Source organism: Drosophila pseudoobscura, chromosome X (genome assembly GCF_009870125.1).
Source record: "Drosophila pseudoobscura strain MV-25-SWS-2005 chromosome X, UCI_Dpse_MV25, whole genome shotgun sequence".
NCBI lineage: Eukaryota > Metazoa > Arthropoda > Insecta > Diptera > Drosophilidae > Drosophila > Drosophila pseudoobscura.
Genome location: NC_046683.1, coordinates 12,159,858 through 12,174,527, shown reverse-complemented (window position 1 = coordinate 12,174,527; position 14,670 = coordinate 12,159,858). Strand labels below are relative to the sequence as shown.

Sequence of the window (14,670 nt, the reverse complement as noted above, 5' to 3'; positions counted from 1 at the left end):
TAAGTCCTAAAAATACAGTGATATGACCAAACATAATCCTAAACCTACTGGTCCAATTTATTCCCCTTCAGCATATTCGTCTTCCACTGGCTTTTTTTTACAGACATAGTCGATCTCTGAACCATTAATTGATGCTAGATTAATATACAGCAGGAAACACATTCAGCGTAAGTCGACTTATATTTCTTTATAATTTACAATCTAATTGGATTTTTGGGTATCGATTGGAATGGTTGTGCTGGAGACAGCCGCTGTTGGGCGAGTCCCTGTCAGGCATCCTCTCTACTGCCGGGAGGATGTTATTATGCCACTGTGTGGCTATTTCTTGATATAAGGCTTCGAGATAAACGTCTGCTGGTTGCGTCTAAAAGTACTTCTTGAACTCGTCGTAAATGGCTAGCACCAGGGCCCCGCCTGTGCCGCGAATGACGTTCGACAGGGCGCCTTTGAAGAAGGCGGCCATGCCCTCCTGCTTGGCAATCATCAGCCAGCAGTGGGCCGTGTTCTTATACACCATCTCGGACTTTTTCAGGCCTGACTGCATCATCATGCGACGCCGGACCGTGTCGAAGGGATAGGAGGCAATGCCGGCGACAGTGGTGACCACCTGGGCAATGGCCCAGCTCACATAGAAGGGCGTGCTCTTCGGATTGGGCAAGAAGTCGCGGCACGTGTCATAGAAGCCAAAGTACGACGCTCGATAGATGACGATGCCCTGCACGGACACAATGAATCCGCGATACAGTCCGATGGGACCATCCGTCTTTACCACCTTCACCAGACAATCAATGAGGCCGTTGAACTCACGGCTACCGCCCTTGCCCACGTCAGCGGCCAGACTGGGGATGAAAGGAAAGAGAGTACAAGTTAAATATATCGGTAGCATATGCCTAATATGTCTTATGGGCAGAACAAAATACTCCAACGACTCCAGCAAGTGAGCGGCTAAGCCAGATATCTAGAGGATGCACCATCCAAATCTCCATAGTACTAACTAATGTGCTAATCAAGAGGTTTAACAATACTGTTCCAGATTTCAATGGAATAGCTCTTTCCCAGTCATTCAACTGTAGTCTGAGCCCCAAGTTTTCCTTTACTCCGAGGGTCTGGCATGGCCAAATAGTTGTTTGTCGAACTGTGCGTAAAGCAGCTCTAGGACTCACCGTGTTCGGGCAAAATCCAGTGGATAAACGAAGCACAACGAGGTGGCACCCGCCGCACCGCCAGAAGCTAAATTGCCCATGAAATGACGCCAGAACTGCTTGTGCTTGTCCACGCCACCGAGGAAGACCTGTAGGCGAAAAGAATTTGCAGTGGATTAGCATTCCCTGAATTGTATGGGTTGGCAAAGAGCGCGGGACATACCGTTTTGTACACATCTTTGAAGGCAAAGTTAAGGGCCTGAGTGGGAAAGTAACGTATCACATTGGCCAAGTTGCCGCGCCAGAGCGACGAGAATCCCTGCTCCTTGGGTATGCGAATGAAGCAGTCTATGATGCCCTTGTAGCGCTGATCCTGGGCTATCTGCTTGGACACCTCCTGCACCTGGAGAATCAGCTTCACGCGCTCAATGGGCGCCACCGCTGTCTTGGCAATGGCCGCCGATACGCCGCCCATCATGAAGTCCATCATGAAGCCCTTAAAGTCCTTGCTTTTCCCACCACCGCCGCCGCCTTCGTCACCCATTTTGGTTTTCTAAATTTGCTTGCTTCTCGATCGAAATTCAGATTCAGTTTAGCACGAAATGTGGTGGTGTTTTGTAGCGAAAAGGTGTATAATTTATTAATAATTTTGATTTAATATCGAAAAACGAAATTTTGCCGAAACGTAGTCTGATTCAGATTACAGGATCTTTCTCCTAAAACTCAATTGAAATGTATGGATTGTCCAAAGCCAACGTTGATTTTCGTTGAGGTTGGAACCCAAAAAATGAAACTACGAAAAACAAAGCATTCAGCGGCCAAATCCTACATCGAAGGTGACAAAAATACGGCCCATTTAGTAGAACCCGAAAACGACAAAAGTCGGGTATTCCGACTAAATAAATAAATGAATAAATGTTTAAATTTCAATTTGGAAATGACGCGCAGCACAAGGTATGGCCACACTGTCCATTCGACTTCCGTTGGCCAAGAGATGGTCACACCGCAAATAAAAGTCAAGAACAAAACTATTTAATCAAAAATTTCGGTTACTTGTGTCAGTCTGGATCGATCAAGTAAAGGTTCAATTTATGGTCTTATCGCAGGAAGAGAGAAGAGAAGGCTAAAATTCCAAAAAATCGACTGGTTCTGCGCGGGAATGGAAAGTACTTTTTACCCTAAAATCCTAGGTGCGCTTACACGGACGACAGCTGCCAGATGCAGTCAATCGGATAGTCTAGGTTTAAATGTTTTTGAATCAGCCCAAGAATGGAAAAACAATCGCTTATGAGCAAGTCTCAGTCGCACTCGTTGTGCATTTTGTTTTTGCATTCTCAGGCCCGAGCAACGCTCGGACAGAGGTCTTGCCGAAGAGTAACTCTCTGAGCAAGAGAGCAGGCCATCGGAGTGGCCCTCACTTAGTGACGAAAGAAAAACACATCCAACATTCTATTTTTATCAATTTTTATATATTTTATAAACCAACCGAAGTTGAGTTTGTTGTTTGTTGCTGGGTAGCAGGAGGCTAAAGAATCAACTAGGGGTGTTCGGTTCGATTCTTGGTATGGCGACCTCGCTATTGCCAACATTCTGGTTTGCGGCTGGAGAGATGGCGGCTGGGTCGGCAAACACGATTCACGTATACACGACCGATGCAGGACACAGGATACAAGATACAAGATACACTATAACCTAACCCAAAAACTTAACACAATACTATTCAATATCGTCGCTAATTGATTCGTTCGTCAGTCCACACAGATGGCTGCGGGCGTTTCTCGTGTGCTGTACCCCAGCCTCTTCTCCGCCAATGTTGTTGCTGCTGCTGCTTTTGTTGTTGCTGATGTTGTTGTTGTTGTTGGTGTTCTATTGATTCCGGCCATCGTTCAATTATCAATTATTATCCCAGTTATTCTATATCATATAATTTCGTAATTATATTTTGGGGGTACGGGGTTGGCGAGGGTCAGGAAGGAAAAGGGTTATTGCTTGCCGTTGTTCTGGATAGGTGTTGTTTAGCAGATCAAACTCTGTTCTCTTCTCTGTTCACTTTATCTAATATAATTAGCTGGTAGTGTTTTGTTTGTTGTTGTTGTTTTGTTTGTATGTTGTTGTTTGTTGTATTTTGTTGGTTGAATAATTTAATAATTTAATTTACAAGACCTTCTTGATCTCATCGTACAACACAAGCACGAAAGCACCGCCAGTGCCTCTGAGAACGTTGGAGAAGGCGCCCTTGAAGAAGGCGCCACTGCCTTCCTGCTTGGCAATGGTTGCCCAGCAGTGCAGTGTGTTCTTGTAGATGATCTCGGTGGCCTTGCGACCAGACTGCATCATCATGCGACGACGCACGGTATCGAATGGATAGGACACAATACCAGCGACGGTTGTCACAGCCTGAGCGATGGCCCAGCTGATGTAGATGGGGGTGTTCTTGGGGTCGGGCAACATACCGCGAGCGGTATCGTAGAAGCCGAAGTAGGCAGCACGGTAGATGATGATACCCTGCACGGACACACCGAAGCCGCGGTACAATCCAACGAGACCGTCACTCTTGAAGATCTTGGTCAAGCAGTTGCCCAGACCGGTGAATTCACGCTGGCCACCCTTGCCAGTGTCAGCAGCCAAGCTGTGTGTCGGAACGGAAACATTTGTTAATATCAAATACCATTATATTCCATATATATATGGCACTTACCGAGTACGGGCAAAGTCCAAGGGGTAGACGAAGCACAGAGAGGTGGCACCAGCAGCGCCGCCGGAGGCCAAGTTACCCATGAAGTAACGCCAGAACTGGGTGTTCTTGTCAACACCACCCAGGAAGACCTATGCCCGGGGAATGGCGCAATGGCGGAATGGGTGTTAGGAACTGCAACTCCATCGCCTCAATGGTCATCGTATGTTATGTTTGCTTACCTGCTTGTACTTGTCCTTGAAGGCAAAGTTCAGGGCCTGGGTTGGGAAGTATCTGATGACATTGGCCAAGTTACCACGCCAGAACGAGCTAAAACCCTGTTCCTTTGGAATGCGGATAAAGCAATCAACCATACCCTTGTATTGCTTATCGGGGCTGATTTGTTTCGAGATGTGCTGAACCTGCAGAAGCAGCTTCACACGCTCGATGGGGGCGACGGCAGTCTTTGAGACGGCTGCGGAGATGCCTCCGGCAGCGAAGTCCTTGACGAATCCAATAGCATCGAAATCCTTGCCCATTTTGCTGTAATACACACATTTCAAGTTTGCCCGCGAGCAATCATTAGTTTCGTTCGACTCTCAGTCTCTCTCCAAGTCGGCACAATTTTCCGTATCTCCATCCATGCGCCCGATATATGTATGTAGTATGTTCTTGATATGCCAGATGAAGCCTCTCCCCAGGAAGCGTTGCATAATGCGGTATGGGTATGGTATGCGTGCGAGATGCGGGTGGGTATGGCGCGTATTATATATTGTCACAATTCACTTAATTACACAGATGCCAAAGCCACAATAACAAATTATCCAAAAAACCAAAATAAATTTTGATACAAATTTTTGCGAGATGAGAACATGCACTTTTTTTCTTTTTCTATTTTTTTTTTTAACACAAAATATTATCACCTTTTTACCACAATAGTTTAATATACATATTCCAATTCCAATAAAAATAAAGATATCACTTATGTAGCACTATACAAATATACGTTTCCAATGAAAAAAGGAAAATGGGGAAAAAACAAACACTTGCAACAAACGCGAAAATGATCAATGATAATGATAATACATACGGATAAAATTTAGACCACAAGCCAATAAATATTTTAGGTAAATGAATGAATAAAAAATGTCAAAACACCAAACAAATACAAAATATACACAATTAGCAATAAACTAAAGACTTAAGATTGATAAATATGTTAGTGGTGCCATTTTTGAAATTGTTACTAGGGTTATTAGTGATATGGGTTTGCTACGAGTAAATATATGATGCTTGTTTTGCAGAGATTTGACTCAAGGATGGGCTGTGGTTAGGTTGTGTTGTATGCCACCCGGTGCTACCGCTGTTTATTCGAATCATTCACAATCGTTGCACGTGGTTTCAATTGATGCAAATCACAATTAAGCTCGCTCTCCAGCCGCTACCAGCTCTAACCAGTTACAGTTAGAGCTTTGATTCTCCGTTTCAGAGAAAAACTGTTACGTGGCAGACATTATATCTTTTTTGTAAATCAAATATCTACAGCCGTACGTACCGATCTAAGATTCAATGAGTACATAGTAGTATTCTATTTTGCAGTTGTTTTTTTTTTTGGCAATGTTTGGATTGCATAATTATAAGACGAAAAGTTCATGGGTGTGTGGGTGCTGAGAGAGAGAGAGAGGTATATGTATGCACAGTTTTTGGCATTGAAGCGCTTCTGTGTTTCTGTTTCTCTTTGATAAATTTAGAATTTCAAGTGTAATAAGAGGAAGAGAAGGCAGCTGACGGCAGTGGGAGAGAGGTAGAGCGCGAGCAATTTTATTTGGTTTTAGCTAAATTAAATTAGCATAGTCTAGTCTCATGGACGAAAGCCAGATGATGGACTTATGTAACACCTTTGAAAGAGAGCACACGAGAACGCTCATGCTCTTGACATTTCGCTCCCTCTCTTCGGGACAGCAAACAACTGTAAAAAAAGCGTTGCCTTGTGTTATCTAATCGGTTTTGACATTCGAAGAGAGAACACGGCACAGCAGAAGAGCAGAGCTTTTGCTGTCAAGTTCAAAGAGGCGCTCTTTGCCCGCCCAAGCACACACGCGCACTCGTGATGTAATAGTTTCAGCTGGAAAAATTTGGAAAACTGGTCAAAAGAGAAGTGTGCTGAATGCTTGGCACGTGCAAATCTAAAGCTGGCTAGTATTAGCTAGCAAAGGGTTTTGGGCCATGGTTAATCCTTTCTTGTTAATTGCATAAGAGCGCACCAGACACCAGTAAAAAAAAAAAAACTAGAACACAATAGCTTTCAAACGGTTTATGTAACCGCAGGGAAAATTCTTTGTTGGAGAGTAGAAAAAGAAAGGCACACACGCGTTTCGATTGGTATTGATTTGATTCGTTGCTATTCGCATTGGTATTATTATTATTATTATTTAGTTAATTGCAGTTCTATTTGCTTTTGCATTTGCAGTTGCTATACGTACAATTTGTTTGTTTTATATCACAGCACCAAAAAAATATGATTAATCCTTATTCCTTCGAAATCAAAGGGGTCTTCTGCACCGGACGGCAACTGAATTGCTTGTGACAGCAAGGTACGTCGCTGCCAGCCAGCAAGCCTGCGCTGCTGCCCCCAGCACGGCGGAGCAGAGGCCGACGACGCCAGCAGAGCGCCATCAAGTTCAACGCGATAGGCGGTGCGCCCGCTCTTGCTCCCACTCGGGCTGCCAGCCGAGGCCACAACAAGCTACATTTATATAGGGTGAGGCACTCTCTCTGACAACTACTTTCTCTCTCTCGTGTGTAGAACGACGCAAACGAAGCCGAAAATGGGGTACAATCGAAAGAGAGCTTTCTGGCAATGGTTCACCTTATTTCAAGCACCTTGGGCAGCAACAGTTGACAGTTGGTTTGTGAGCAACGGCAAAACGAGAGAGACAGAGAGAGTGAGTTAGCCGTGCTCGTGCTCCCACACCCCAAGCTCAGTTGGCAACAACTTTAGCACGTGTGCTCTCACAGATATAAAAGAAAAAGAGAGAAAACGGGATCGTTGTCGCCGCCTTATCAGTCTCCGTCACCATAAAGAATTCAATGCCATGTTGCATAACGGCACATTCATGCTGGGGCTAAATGGAACCAAGGAAGTGTCAAGAGCACTTTCTTTTTAGGCCATCTTCTTGACCGAATGCACATGTACAGATGCTCGTACATATATGGCCAATTGTTTTTCATTTACCCCTTTCGAGGTTTTTGTGCTTTTTCTTTAGCAAAATGCTTGCCAAAACCAAAAACCAAAAAAAAAAAAGAAAAAAGCCAGAGAGACAGTTGGCAACGCGCCGAGCTGAAAGCGTCGACGCCCGCGTCAGCTGCGACGTAGCATGTGACTAGGCTCTCTCTGTTTGCCGTTTGCCATCTCCCTCACTCGCTCATTCTTCTATCGTCTGTCTGTTTCCCGTCTCCCTCTCTCGATCAGACGGAACAAAAGTGCGTGAAGCGATTAGATAAACAGCACCACTAAATACAGTTATTTATATAAGCCGGCCCAGCAATACTTTCAAGGTCTCCCCTCCTCTTATCGTAGACATTACATAAAAAAAAGAGGCCGTCACAAGCAACAAAAAAAGTACATTTGGCGATTTGCCCGCCGTAAAGTGCAACGGAGTTTGAATTGTCTCTAGGGGCCAAGTTTACGCAGTCTCAGATGTATGAATCAGTTGCCTCTGCAGTTTCTGCGTTGATCTGCAGAAATATCCCCTTAGTCAAACGCGAGCTCGGATATCACTCCCAGTCTAAACACAAACGAGCCGAGGTTGCAAATTTATTCGTTGAAGGGAATTGGATAACAGAATTATCAAGAAATTGAGATGATGTGTCAGCATATACGGGTGGGATGGTATCCTCTTCTAATAAACATTCGAAATGAAGCGGCATGTGTTTGAGAAATGGCGTCAACGGTACGCACAAAGGAAATGGCGCAAAACGAAGAATATACTGAAAGGGCCTCATATACTTAAAAATTACACATTCTTGACGTCACAAGAGAGAGAAAGACAGCTAGTCCCAAGAGAAACCGGTTCTTTTCGGTGAAAATTTGCAAGAGAACTTTGTACGTTTCGACAATTTCTTTTCCCGAAGAAAGCGGGTCAAAGAAGAAGGGAAAGAAATCACAAGCGACAAAAGCAACACAGTTACATGTTCTTTTACAAATACAGAAGCACAGTCACACACACACACTTATGCGTCTGCACGCGCAAGGCATTAGCGAGCACAAGAGTGAGCGAGATAGAGCTATAAGCACATGGAATTCATATGCGGCTCTGGTGTGTCTGGGAGCGAGGGCAATGGAAAAAGCAATTTCCAACACTTGTAAGACAATAAAATATGCATATGGGGGCTTTTTCACCTCAATTAGTTTGAAAAGCATTAAATTTTTCATCTACAAGGCTCGATAGGCACACACACATCTATAGGTCGCCGCGAGCGCAAGTGTGTGTTTGCCGCCGCACTGCCAACTCACCGAAATTGCATAAGTTGGCAGTTCCAGCGTGGTTGCAAAAAAAAAAAAAACTAAAACCAAATGTATGAAAAAATGATCCAGCGTGGCTGGAATAGTTCTGAATTATGGTAATTGAACTGGAGATCAATTTTGCATTATTCCAAGACATATTTTACTTAATCTTTCAATCAGCGTGGCGGGCCTCACAACTTTTCAGCGCTGCCGCAAAATTTGCAATTTTTATTTTATGGTTATATAAGCACCGTTTTGCGGCATTTTCAATGGCATGGAGACTTCTTTCATGCAGCAAACATCATTTACTCAATATAGTATACATATGTACAAATTAACTGAACCAACACCAACACAATAAAAAAAAAGAATTAGCACAATTACATAACTAGAAAATGTAGCGCAAGGTGAAGTGAAAAAAATCAATGGCGGTATGAGAGTTCTTTTTGGGACACCAGGCACTGTCCCTACTTCTCTTCTGTTCTTTTCTGCCAGTTTATAGCGTTTCAATGTGATAATATAGAAAAAAGCACAATACCTTTAGTTGATCAACTTCTTACAAAAGTCACAGAATAAAAACTTCTTTTGCAGAATCAGACTCCCACTAGGCGATGCCGCGTGCTCACTTGAACGAAAAATCGTGAAGTGGTGGTCAGTGTGACTATAACGGCTGACCCTAAGAAATATACCGAAATATACCGCCTCATTTTCAAAATATACCGTAAATATACGAACTTAGCCCACTTACGCCCCCTCTGTTTGAGAAGGTGAACGACTTGAGGTAAATGGCGGAATATAATGGTGTTTGTAAGTTCTTTTCGTAGATACATCATATCTGTCCTCTTAACTTAAAATAAAAACACGACATCTTTCACCTGAACTGCGGCTAAGTGATTCAATTTTCATTATTTTCGGTGAAATATTACAATGGTCTACAAGGGGCTAATCGTCCTCCGTCAAGGATTTGTATACCAGATTTCCTTAATGTTCAACTTATGTTTTCCAATCTAATTAATAATGACTTTTTCTTAGATTGCACTTTGTTTTACCCATTCATGCATTTAATTTATTTTCTTTCTAAATATCTCGACTACGATACCTATTCTTGGTCTCTCTAAGCTTTAAACAGCTGCATTTCTTGAATCCTGAGATGGCAAACAGTTCGTCAATCCTATAATATGCTTTTCCCTGGGGTATGCAGAATTTTGCCCATTCCGCGACCATGTTGTAGGACAATGTGCTGGCCATACAAAGAGAGCAAAATGGACCATACACATTTTGAAGAAAGCAGTTCGGACTCAATATGCTCGCCAAATATAAATTGTTTGAATTTTAATGAGTAACAAGGATATAAATGCAAATTTAATAGATATACCGTAAATATACTTTCAACTCAAGTTCGACGTCAAAATATACCCTCTTTGCTGTTCAAGAAATGGTAATACTGAGCAAAAGGCCAGACTGGTCACACTGCGCACACAGCACGTGTAAACGGCGCCTGCAAACATTTTTTTTTGATTTAAAAGTTAGCTTAAGTGTCTCATAAAAGAAAACATGGTCAGTTCCAAGGAAGCTGACAAGACCCGACCGCCGCGTCCAAAGTCGAACTTCAAACCTGGCAACAATAAACCAAACAATAAGTTCAAATCCGCACCGAAATTCGCCAAGAAGTCGGACAACACAAAAGCAAAGCCAGGCGGTGCTCATAACAAATTTGCTGGTAAACCGGTGTGCAGTGGGGAGCCCGAGAAGCAGGACTGGAACAAGTTCAAGAAGGAGAAAAAAGAGCTCAAGCTGAAGCGCAAGAGCACCCGCGACACCTACGAGATCACCAAGGAGGCCAAGCAGATCTACGAGAAGCTCCGATGGTAAGCAACGCATGCACGCTCGGCGTTCGCTTCAAATTAATTGTCTCAAACTCTCAATAGCCGCAAAACCGAGAACAAGGACCAGCTGGTGGAGCAAATGTTCAAGATCCTCAATGTGGGCGACACCATTTCGAAGATAGTCAAGGCCCACGACACTGCCCGTGTGCTCCAGTGTATGCTGAAGCATGCCACACCGGCCCTGCGAGCCGAAATTTCCGAGAAGCTGCTGCCCTACGCCGTCGAGATGTGCCAGTCGAAGTACGCTCAGTTTTGTGTCCAGCGTATGCTCAAATATGGGGCCCCAGCCACCAAAAGCAAGCTGGTGGACAGCCTGTTCGGGCACATTGTCCGCCTGGCGGGGCACAGTATTGCCAGCGGTCTGCTGGACGTTATGTACCAGGGTGGTACTCGTCAGCAGCGTACCCATATGCGGCAGGAGTTCTACGGTGATCTGTACCGCAAGGCCAAGGATTCGAGTGTGAAAACACTGAGCGACACGTACAAGGAGGCCACCAATATGAAGGCCTCCATTCTCGGCTCTGTCAAGGCCAATCTGGATCATGTGGCCAATAAAAATCTGGTGGACAGTTCCCTGGTCCACTGCGTCATGCTCGAGTACCTGCGGGCCTGCGAGGATGAGGAGGAGAAGCTGGAAGAGACAGTCACAGCGTTTGCCGCCCTTGTGCCGCACATGCTCAGCACCAAGGAGGGCAGCGAAGCAGCCGTCATTTGTTTCTACAAATCCACGCCCAAAAATCGTCGAGTGAGTGATCGGAGACCTTCTGGAGCACCGCAAAACACATCAAATCAACGCCTTCTGTTCTGTCGTCTTTTCAGGCCATCATCAAGAACATCAAGGAGCATCTGCTGAAGATAGCCACCCACGAGCATGGTCATGTATTCCTCATCTCGCTACTGAACGCCCTCGACGACACAAAGGCCACCAAGAAGGCCATCTACGATCATCTGCACGGCGATCTAAAGCAACTGGTGGGCAATCAATATGGCCGCAGGGTGGTCCAGTGGCTGGTGGCCCCTGGGGACACCACCTGCTTCCATCCCACATTCATACGCGTCATCGAGGAGGGTCTGGCCTTTGGCAAGAAAGAGAAGGAGACGCGTCGCAAGGAGATATTCGAACAGATCGAGGCGCCCATTGGCGAGGCCATTGTGGAGGATGCCGCCTTTTGGCTGTCTAACAGTCACATTGGCCTGGTCACAGCAGATATTCTGAATCACAGTAAGTTCTTTCTCTCTCTCTCTCTCTCCCTCCCTCCCTCTCTCTTTCGCCAGCTTATAAATACGTCTGTCTCTTGCTCAGTCCAAGGTGAATCTTATCAAAAGGCAGTGGAGGCCCTCGCCCAAGTTGTGGTTCAGCCTGACTGGCGTATTACAGCGGATGCCGCTGGGGCACAGCCACTGCAGCAGAAGAAGGGGCATCAGGATGTGGAGGACATCATTGCTGAGGCCACAAAGCAGCGCAAGAAACTGATAAAAGTCGAGGAAAGCAGCGACGAAGATGACGAGGCATCGGCGGAAGAGGAAGCTGATAAAGAGGAAGCTGACGCCGACATAGTGAAGCCCAAAAAGGCCAAGAAGGAACCAAAACCGGCCAAAGAAGAGCCAGCCAAGCCGCTGGTCACGGGCATCGAAGAGGCCGGCATGCATATTGTGCTCAAGAAGATCCTCAAGAACGATGGCAAGCAACAGGTCGAGGAAGGGCGCTCCTTTGGCGAACAGATCCTGAAACATTTGACCAGCGATGGTGTAAGTGGTGTCACCTGCCTCTCTCGCTTCTGCTTGCCCCTAATTCATATTTTTCCTGCCTCCTTTTGTTTTTCCTGCAGCTCAAGGCCTGGCTTTCGGTGAATCGCGGCTGCTTTATCTTGCTGAAGCTGGTGGAGGAGCGACCCCAACTGCTGGACACATGCCGCACGGCCATCGAGGCAGAGGAGGAGGTCGGCCAGCTGCTGAAGAGCCAGAAGACGCTGGGGGCCAAGCTATTGGCTGGTAAACTAAACATTGGCAAATGAAAATCTTAGTCTTTAGATGAATTAATTAAACATTTATAATCTATTTTGAAATGAATGTTGGTATTTTTATGTGTGTTTGTATAATTTATCCCTTCTGGAGTGGTGCAGAGCCTTTCGGGGGTTTAAATTTAACCTGGGAGCTGGGGAACGCTTTTTATTAAGTTACATTTCACCTTCCTGTAACGCCTTTTCGTAATTTAATTTATCCGTCTTCTGAGGCGCCTTTTCGTAGTTTATAGATTAGATGCTTTTTCCGGAGCGCCTTTACAAAGTTAAATCTATCCTCCTGTAAATCCTTTTCGTACATTTATGTATCCATCTTCAGGAACTCCTTTTCACTCTTTGATCTCACTTCTTTTGGAGCTCTTTTCCGTAGTCTAAGTTACCTTCTTCTGGAGCGCCTTTACGTTTAAATTCAACCTTCTATTTGGTGCGCCTTTAGGCGGAGTTTTTTTTCATTTTTTTGTGGTTTTTTTTTTTGAGCGCCTTTACGCAGCCGCTTAATATACATATATTTTTTGTAATTTTCATGCTTATGCTGGGGGGCTGGGTGTCTAGGATTTGCGCTGTATGATGTGCAGGCCCGAGTCGGTGTCCACGATGCCAGAGAGTTGACCTACATTCAAGGCAAAGGCGGCCTTCTCGAAGGGTGGCTGCATTTGACCTAGATACCGGAAATGACGCAGTTAGAAATTGTGAGCGTCAGGGTCATGTCATGCCATGCAAGAAAAAAAGGATGCTGCGACTTACCGCGTCCAAACTTGCCCAGATCGCCGCCACGCTTGGCCGAACTGCAATCGGAATAGGAGCGGGCCAGCTCCTCGAATGTGGTCTCCTGCTGAACGATCTTGTTGCGATAGACCTCGAGCAGGAGCTGTGCCTCCTCTTTGGTGCGTGTGATATGTTGCTCGCGCCACGAGCTCGGGCGACGGCTGCCCTTGTGCTTCACCAGCAAATGGAGACACTGCACCTCGGCCGGTCCATCGGCGGCGTTGGAGCCCGACTTTTTGGCTATCTCGGTGGGCTGATCCCACTGCGACTCCTTGGTGTGCACGTTTAGATAGTAGCTGAGACCTGCGTTTCATTTTTTGTTGCGAATTTTTGCAAAAAATTAATGATTTTACCGGTCGTCAGAAATTGTGAGAAAACAATGTTAAGCGTAGGTTTTTTTTTGAGGCTGCATACCTGTGGAGCGACTTGTGCGCTTCTCCCAGCCATCGGGCAATTGTTCAGCATCAGGCATTGTTATTTTGTTTGTCTTGTTAAACTTTTGAGATAATTTTTAAAGAAATATGGGCCAGCGCGTGCACCCTATAGGATTGATTGAATTGTTTTGATCACATACGGTCTGACCCTCAGAAATATACCGAAACTACATCGCAAATTTCAAAATATACCGTAAATATACTGACGAATTAATTGTATTCAAGTTCCGTCATATTATAAGACTCTAAGCCCTGAACTCATAGTTTTATCCGATTATTAAATCGATTTCCTACAAGACTTTAAATTTTAAATTTAAATTTAATTTAATCTTTATTGCATTGCTTGTATATAATGCTGAAGCAAAACAACAGTCGAAATTTGCTACATAATGGGAGGAAAAAAGAGGGTATAGGCAACAGAGAAAAAACGTCCAGAAAATGCAAAGCATGCTAGGTAAAGACCACCTCACTAGTCTAATATACCTTGAGACGAAATCGGCTTTTTGTCTAGGTGCGGTTCGTACGAACATTGCAATTGGCGTTTGCTGTTTTTGCCTGTTGTCCATACCTTTTTTATAGTCTCTTTAAATTTACGACTCATTTTTCCGTTGTAAGTGAGAGCATCAGTGTGACCGTCCAACTCTCAGAAATACCCAAGAAAAAACGAACTTAGCGAGAAAATTTTTGAAGATTTTTGCTGTAAACAAGGTTTAAACTACACATTCGCTACATATCAAAAGCCACACCTGATGGGGAAATGTGTACGTTTTGCCGTTTTTTTTTCAAAGCCCCGTGAGAGCGCCAGAACCCTCTTAACACCCTCTTTTTAAACAGGTGAACAACACGAGTTATATCGCGGAAAAGAGTACTGTTTGTGATATCAGTAGTTGCGGGATGAGTATATTCGTATGTGTTAGGATTAATTAAGATGCCAGCAAAAAGCGACACATTATCACTTATTTATGCGACCAATAGTTTGCACAATAATCGATAGCTGTATCGCACAAATTGGCCGTCATTGCCATATCGTCAATGTCAGGCGTCAGACAAATAATAAATAAATCATAAATCAAAAATAGTTTTCTGCTGAATGAGACTGATCGTGACACATGGCTAAAAATTTCATGAGACCACGCTCTTTTACCTATAGATTTAATTTAATTGAATTTGTTTACAAGCAGCTGATGGTGCTGCCACTGAATCCAATTTTGGTTAGAATTTTCGACACATGATCAGAATAC

The 14,670-nt window shown here is 44.5% G+C and overlaps 4 protein-coding genes across 5 annotated transcripts; 1 reads left to right on the top strand and 3 right to left on the bottom strand.

Annotated features, from left to right (window-relative positions):
• Window positions 1-172: 172 nt before the first annotated feature.
• On the bottom strand, window positions 173-8,969 carry Ant2 (Adenine nucleotide translocase 2). Its single transcript, XM_001354833.4, has 4 exons — window positions 8,862-8,969; window positions 1,366-1,708; window positions 1,164-1,291; window positions 173-839 (listed from the first exon to the last, which is right to left on the bottom strand). Exons 2-4 carry the CDS (start codon window positions 1,684-1,686, stop codon window positions 365-367), a joined length of 924 nt encoding a protein of 307 aa, XP_001354869.1. The 5' UTR covers window positions 1,687-1,708; window positions 8,862-8,969; the 3' UTR covers window positions 173-364.
• Window positions 2,590-8,993, bottom strand: sesB (stress-sensitive B). 2 transcript variants are annotated; one of them, XM_015186264.2, is made up of 4 exons: window positions 8,862-8,993; window positions 4,059-4,359; window positions 3,841-3,968; window positions 2,590-3,771 (listed from the first exon to the last, which is right to left on the bottom strand). In XM_015186264.2, the coding sequence occupies exons 2-4, from the start codon at window positions 4,353-4,355 to the stop codon at window positions 3,297-3,299; spliced, it is 900 nt and encodes a 299-aa protein (XP_015041750.1). In that variant the 5' UTR covers window positions 4,356-4,359; window positions 8,862-8,993; the 3' UTR covers window positions 2,590-3,296. The 2 variants fall into 2 exon arrangements, with proteins under 2 accessions (XP_015041750.1, XP_001354870.1); XM_001354834.4 differs by lacking the exon at window positions 8,862-8,993 and adding an exon at window positions 6,300-6,447.
• Window positions 8,994-9,763: 770 nt separating this feature from the next.
• Window positions 9,764-12,293, top strand: peng (Pumilio and CPL domain-containing protein penguin). The gene is made up of 5 exons (XM_001354835.4): window positions 9,764-10,191; window positions 10,252-10,954; window positions 11,029-11,431; window positions 11,513-11,958; window positions 12,039-12,293. The coding sequence occupies exons 1-5, from the start codon at window positions 9,878-9,880 to the stop codon at window positions 12,222-12,224; spliced, it is 2,052 nt and encodes a 683-aa protein (XP_001354871.3). The 5' UTR covers window positions 9,764-9,877; the 3' UTR covers window positions 12,225-12,293.
• A 324-nt stretch (window positions 12,294-12,617) lies between these two features.
• Window positions 12,618-13,582, bottom strand: dod ((peptidyl-prolyl cis/trans isomerase) NIMA-interacting 1 dodo). The gene is made up of 3 exons (XM_001354836.4): window positions 13,410-13,582; window positions 12,975-13,298; window positions 12,618-12,888 (listed from the first exon to the last, which is right to left on the bottom strand). The coding sequence occupies exons 1-3, from the start codon at window positions 13,465-13,467 to the stop codon at window positions 12,779-12,781; spliced, it is 492 nt and encodes a 163-aa protein (XP_001354872.1). The 5' UTR covers window positions 13,468-13,582; the 3' UTR covers window positions 12,618-12,778.
• Between the last annotated feature and the right edge of the window lie 1,088 nt (window positions 13,583-14,670).

What these genes read in the sequence shown, in the direction of transcription:
- Ant2 (XM_001354833.4), bottom strand. Translation starts at nt 1,686, where the DNA reads ATGGGTGACGAAGGCGGCGGCGGTGGTGGGAAAAGCAAGGACTTTAAG. An exon ending in TCAAAGATGTGTACAAAACG is followed by an intron (nt 1,292 to 1,365) that starts GTATGTCCCGCG and finishes TTTCGCCTACAG; the next exon opens with GTCTTCCTCGGTGGCGTGGA. An exon ending in CTGGATTTTGCCCGAACACG is followed by an intron (nt 840 to 1,163) that starts GTGAGTCCTAGA and finishes TTTCATCCCCAG; the next exon opens with TCTGGCCGCTGACGTGGGCA.
- sesB (XM_015186264.2), bottom strand. Translation starts at nt 4,355, where the DNA reads ATGGGCAAGGATTTCGATGCTATTGGATTCGTCAAGGACTTCGCTGCC. An exon ending in TCAAGGACAAGTACAAGCAG is followed by an intron (nt 3,969 to 4,058) that starts GTAAGCAAACAT and finishes CCCCGGGCATAG; the next exon opens with GTCTTCCTGGGTGGTGTTGA. An exon ending in TTGGACTTTGCCCGTACTCG is followed by an intron (nt 3,772 to 3,840) that starts GTAAGTGCCATA and finishes TCCGACACACAG; the next exon opens with CTTGGCTGCTGACACTGGCA.
- peng (XM_001354835.4), top strand. Translation starts at nt 9,878, where the DNA reads ATGGTCAGTTCCAAGGAAGCTGACAAGACCCGACCGCCGCGTCCAAAG. An exon ending in AGCAGATATTCTGAATCACA is followed by an intron (nt 11,432 to 11,512) that starts GTAAGTTCTTTC and finishes TCTCTTGCTCAG; the next exon opens with TCCAAGGTGAATCTTATCAA. An exon ending in AACATTTGACCAGCGATGGT is followed by an intron (nt 11,959 to 12,038) that starts GTAAGTGGTGTC and finishes TTTTTCCTGCAG; the next exon opens with CTCAAGGCCTGGCTTTCGGT.
- dod (XM_001354836.4), bottom strand. Translation starts at nt 13,467, where the DNA reads ATGCCTGATGCTGAACAATTGCCCGATGGCTGGGAGAAGCGCACAAGT. An exon ending in GCGCACAAGTCGCTCCACAG is followed by an intron (nt 13,299 to 13,409) that starts GTATGCAGCCTC and finishes AATGAAACGCAG; the next exon opens with GTCTCAGCTACTATCTAAAC. An exon ending in TCTGGGCAAGTTTGGACGCG is followed by an intron (nt 12,889 to 12,974) that starts GTAAGTCGCAGC and finishes TCCGGTATCTAG; the next exon opens with GTCAAATGCAGCCACCCTTC.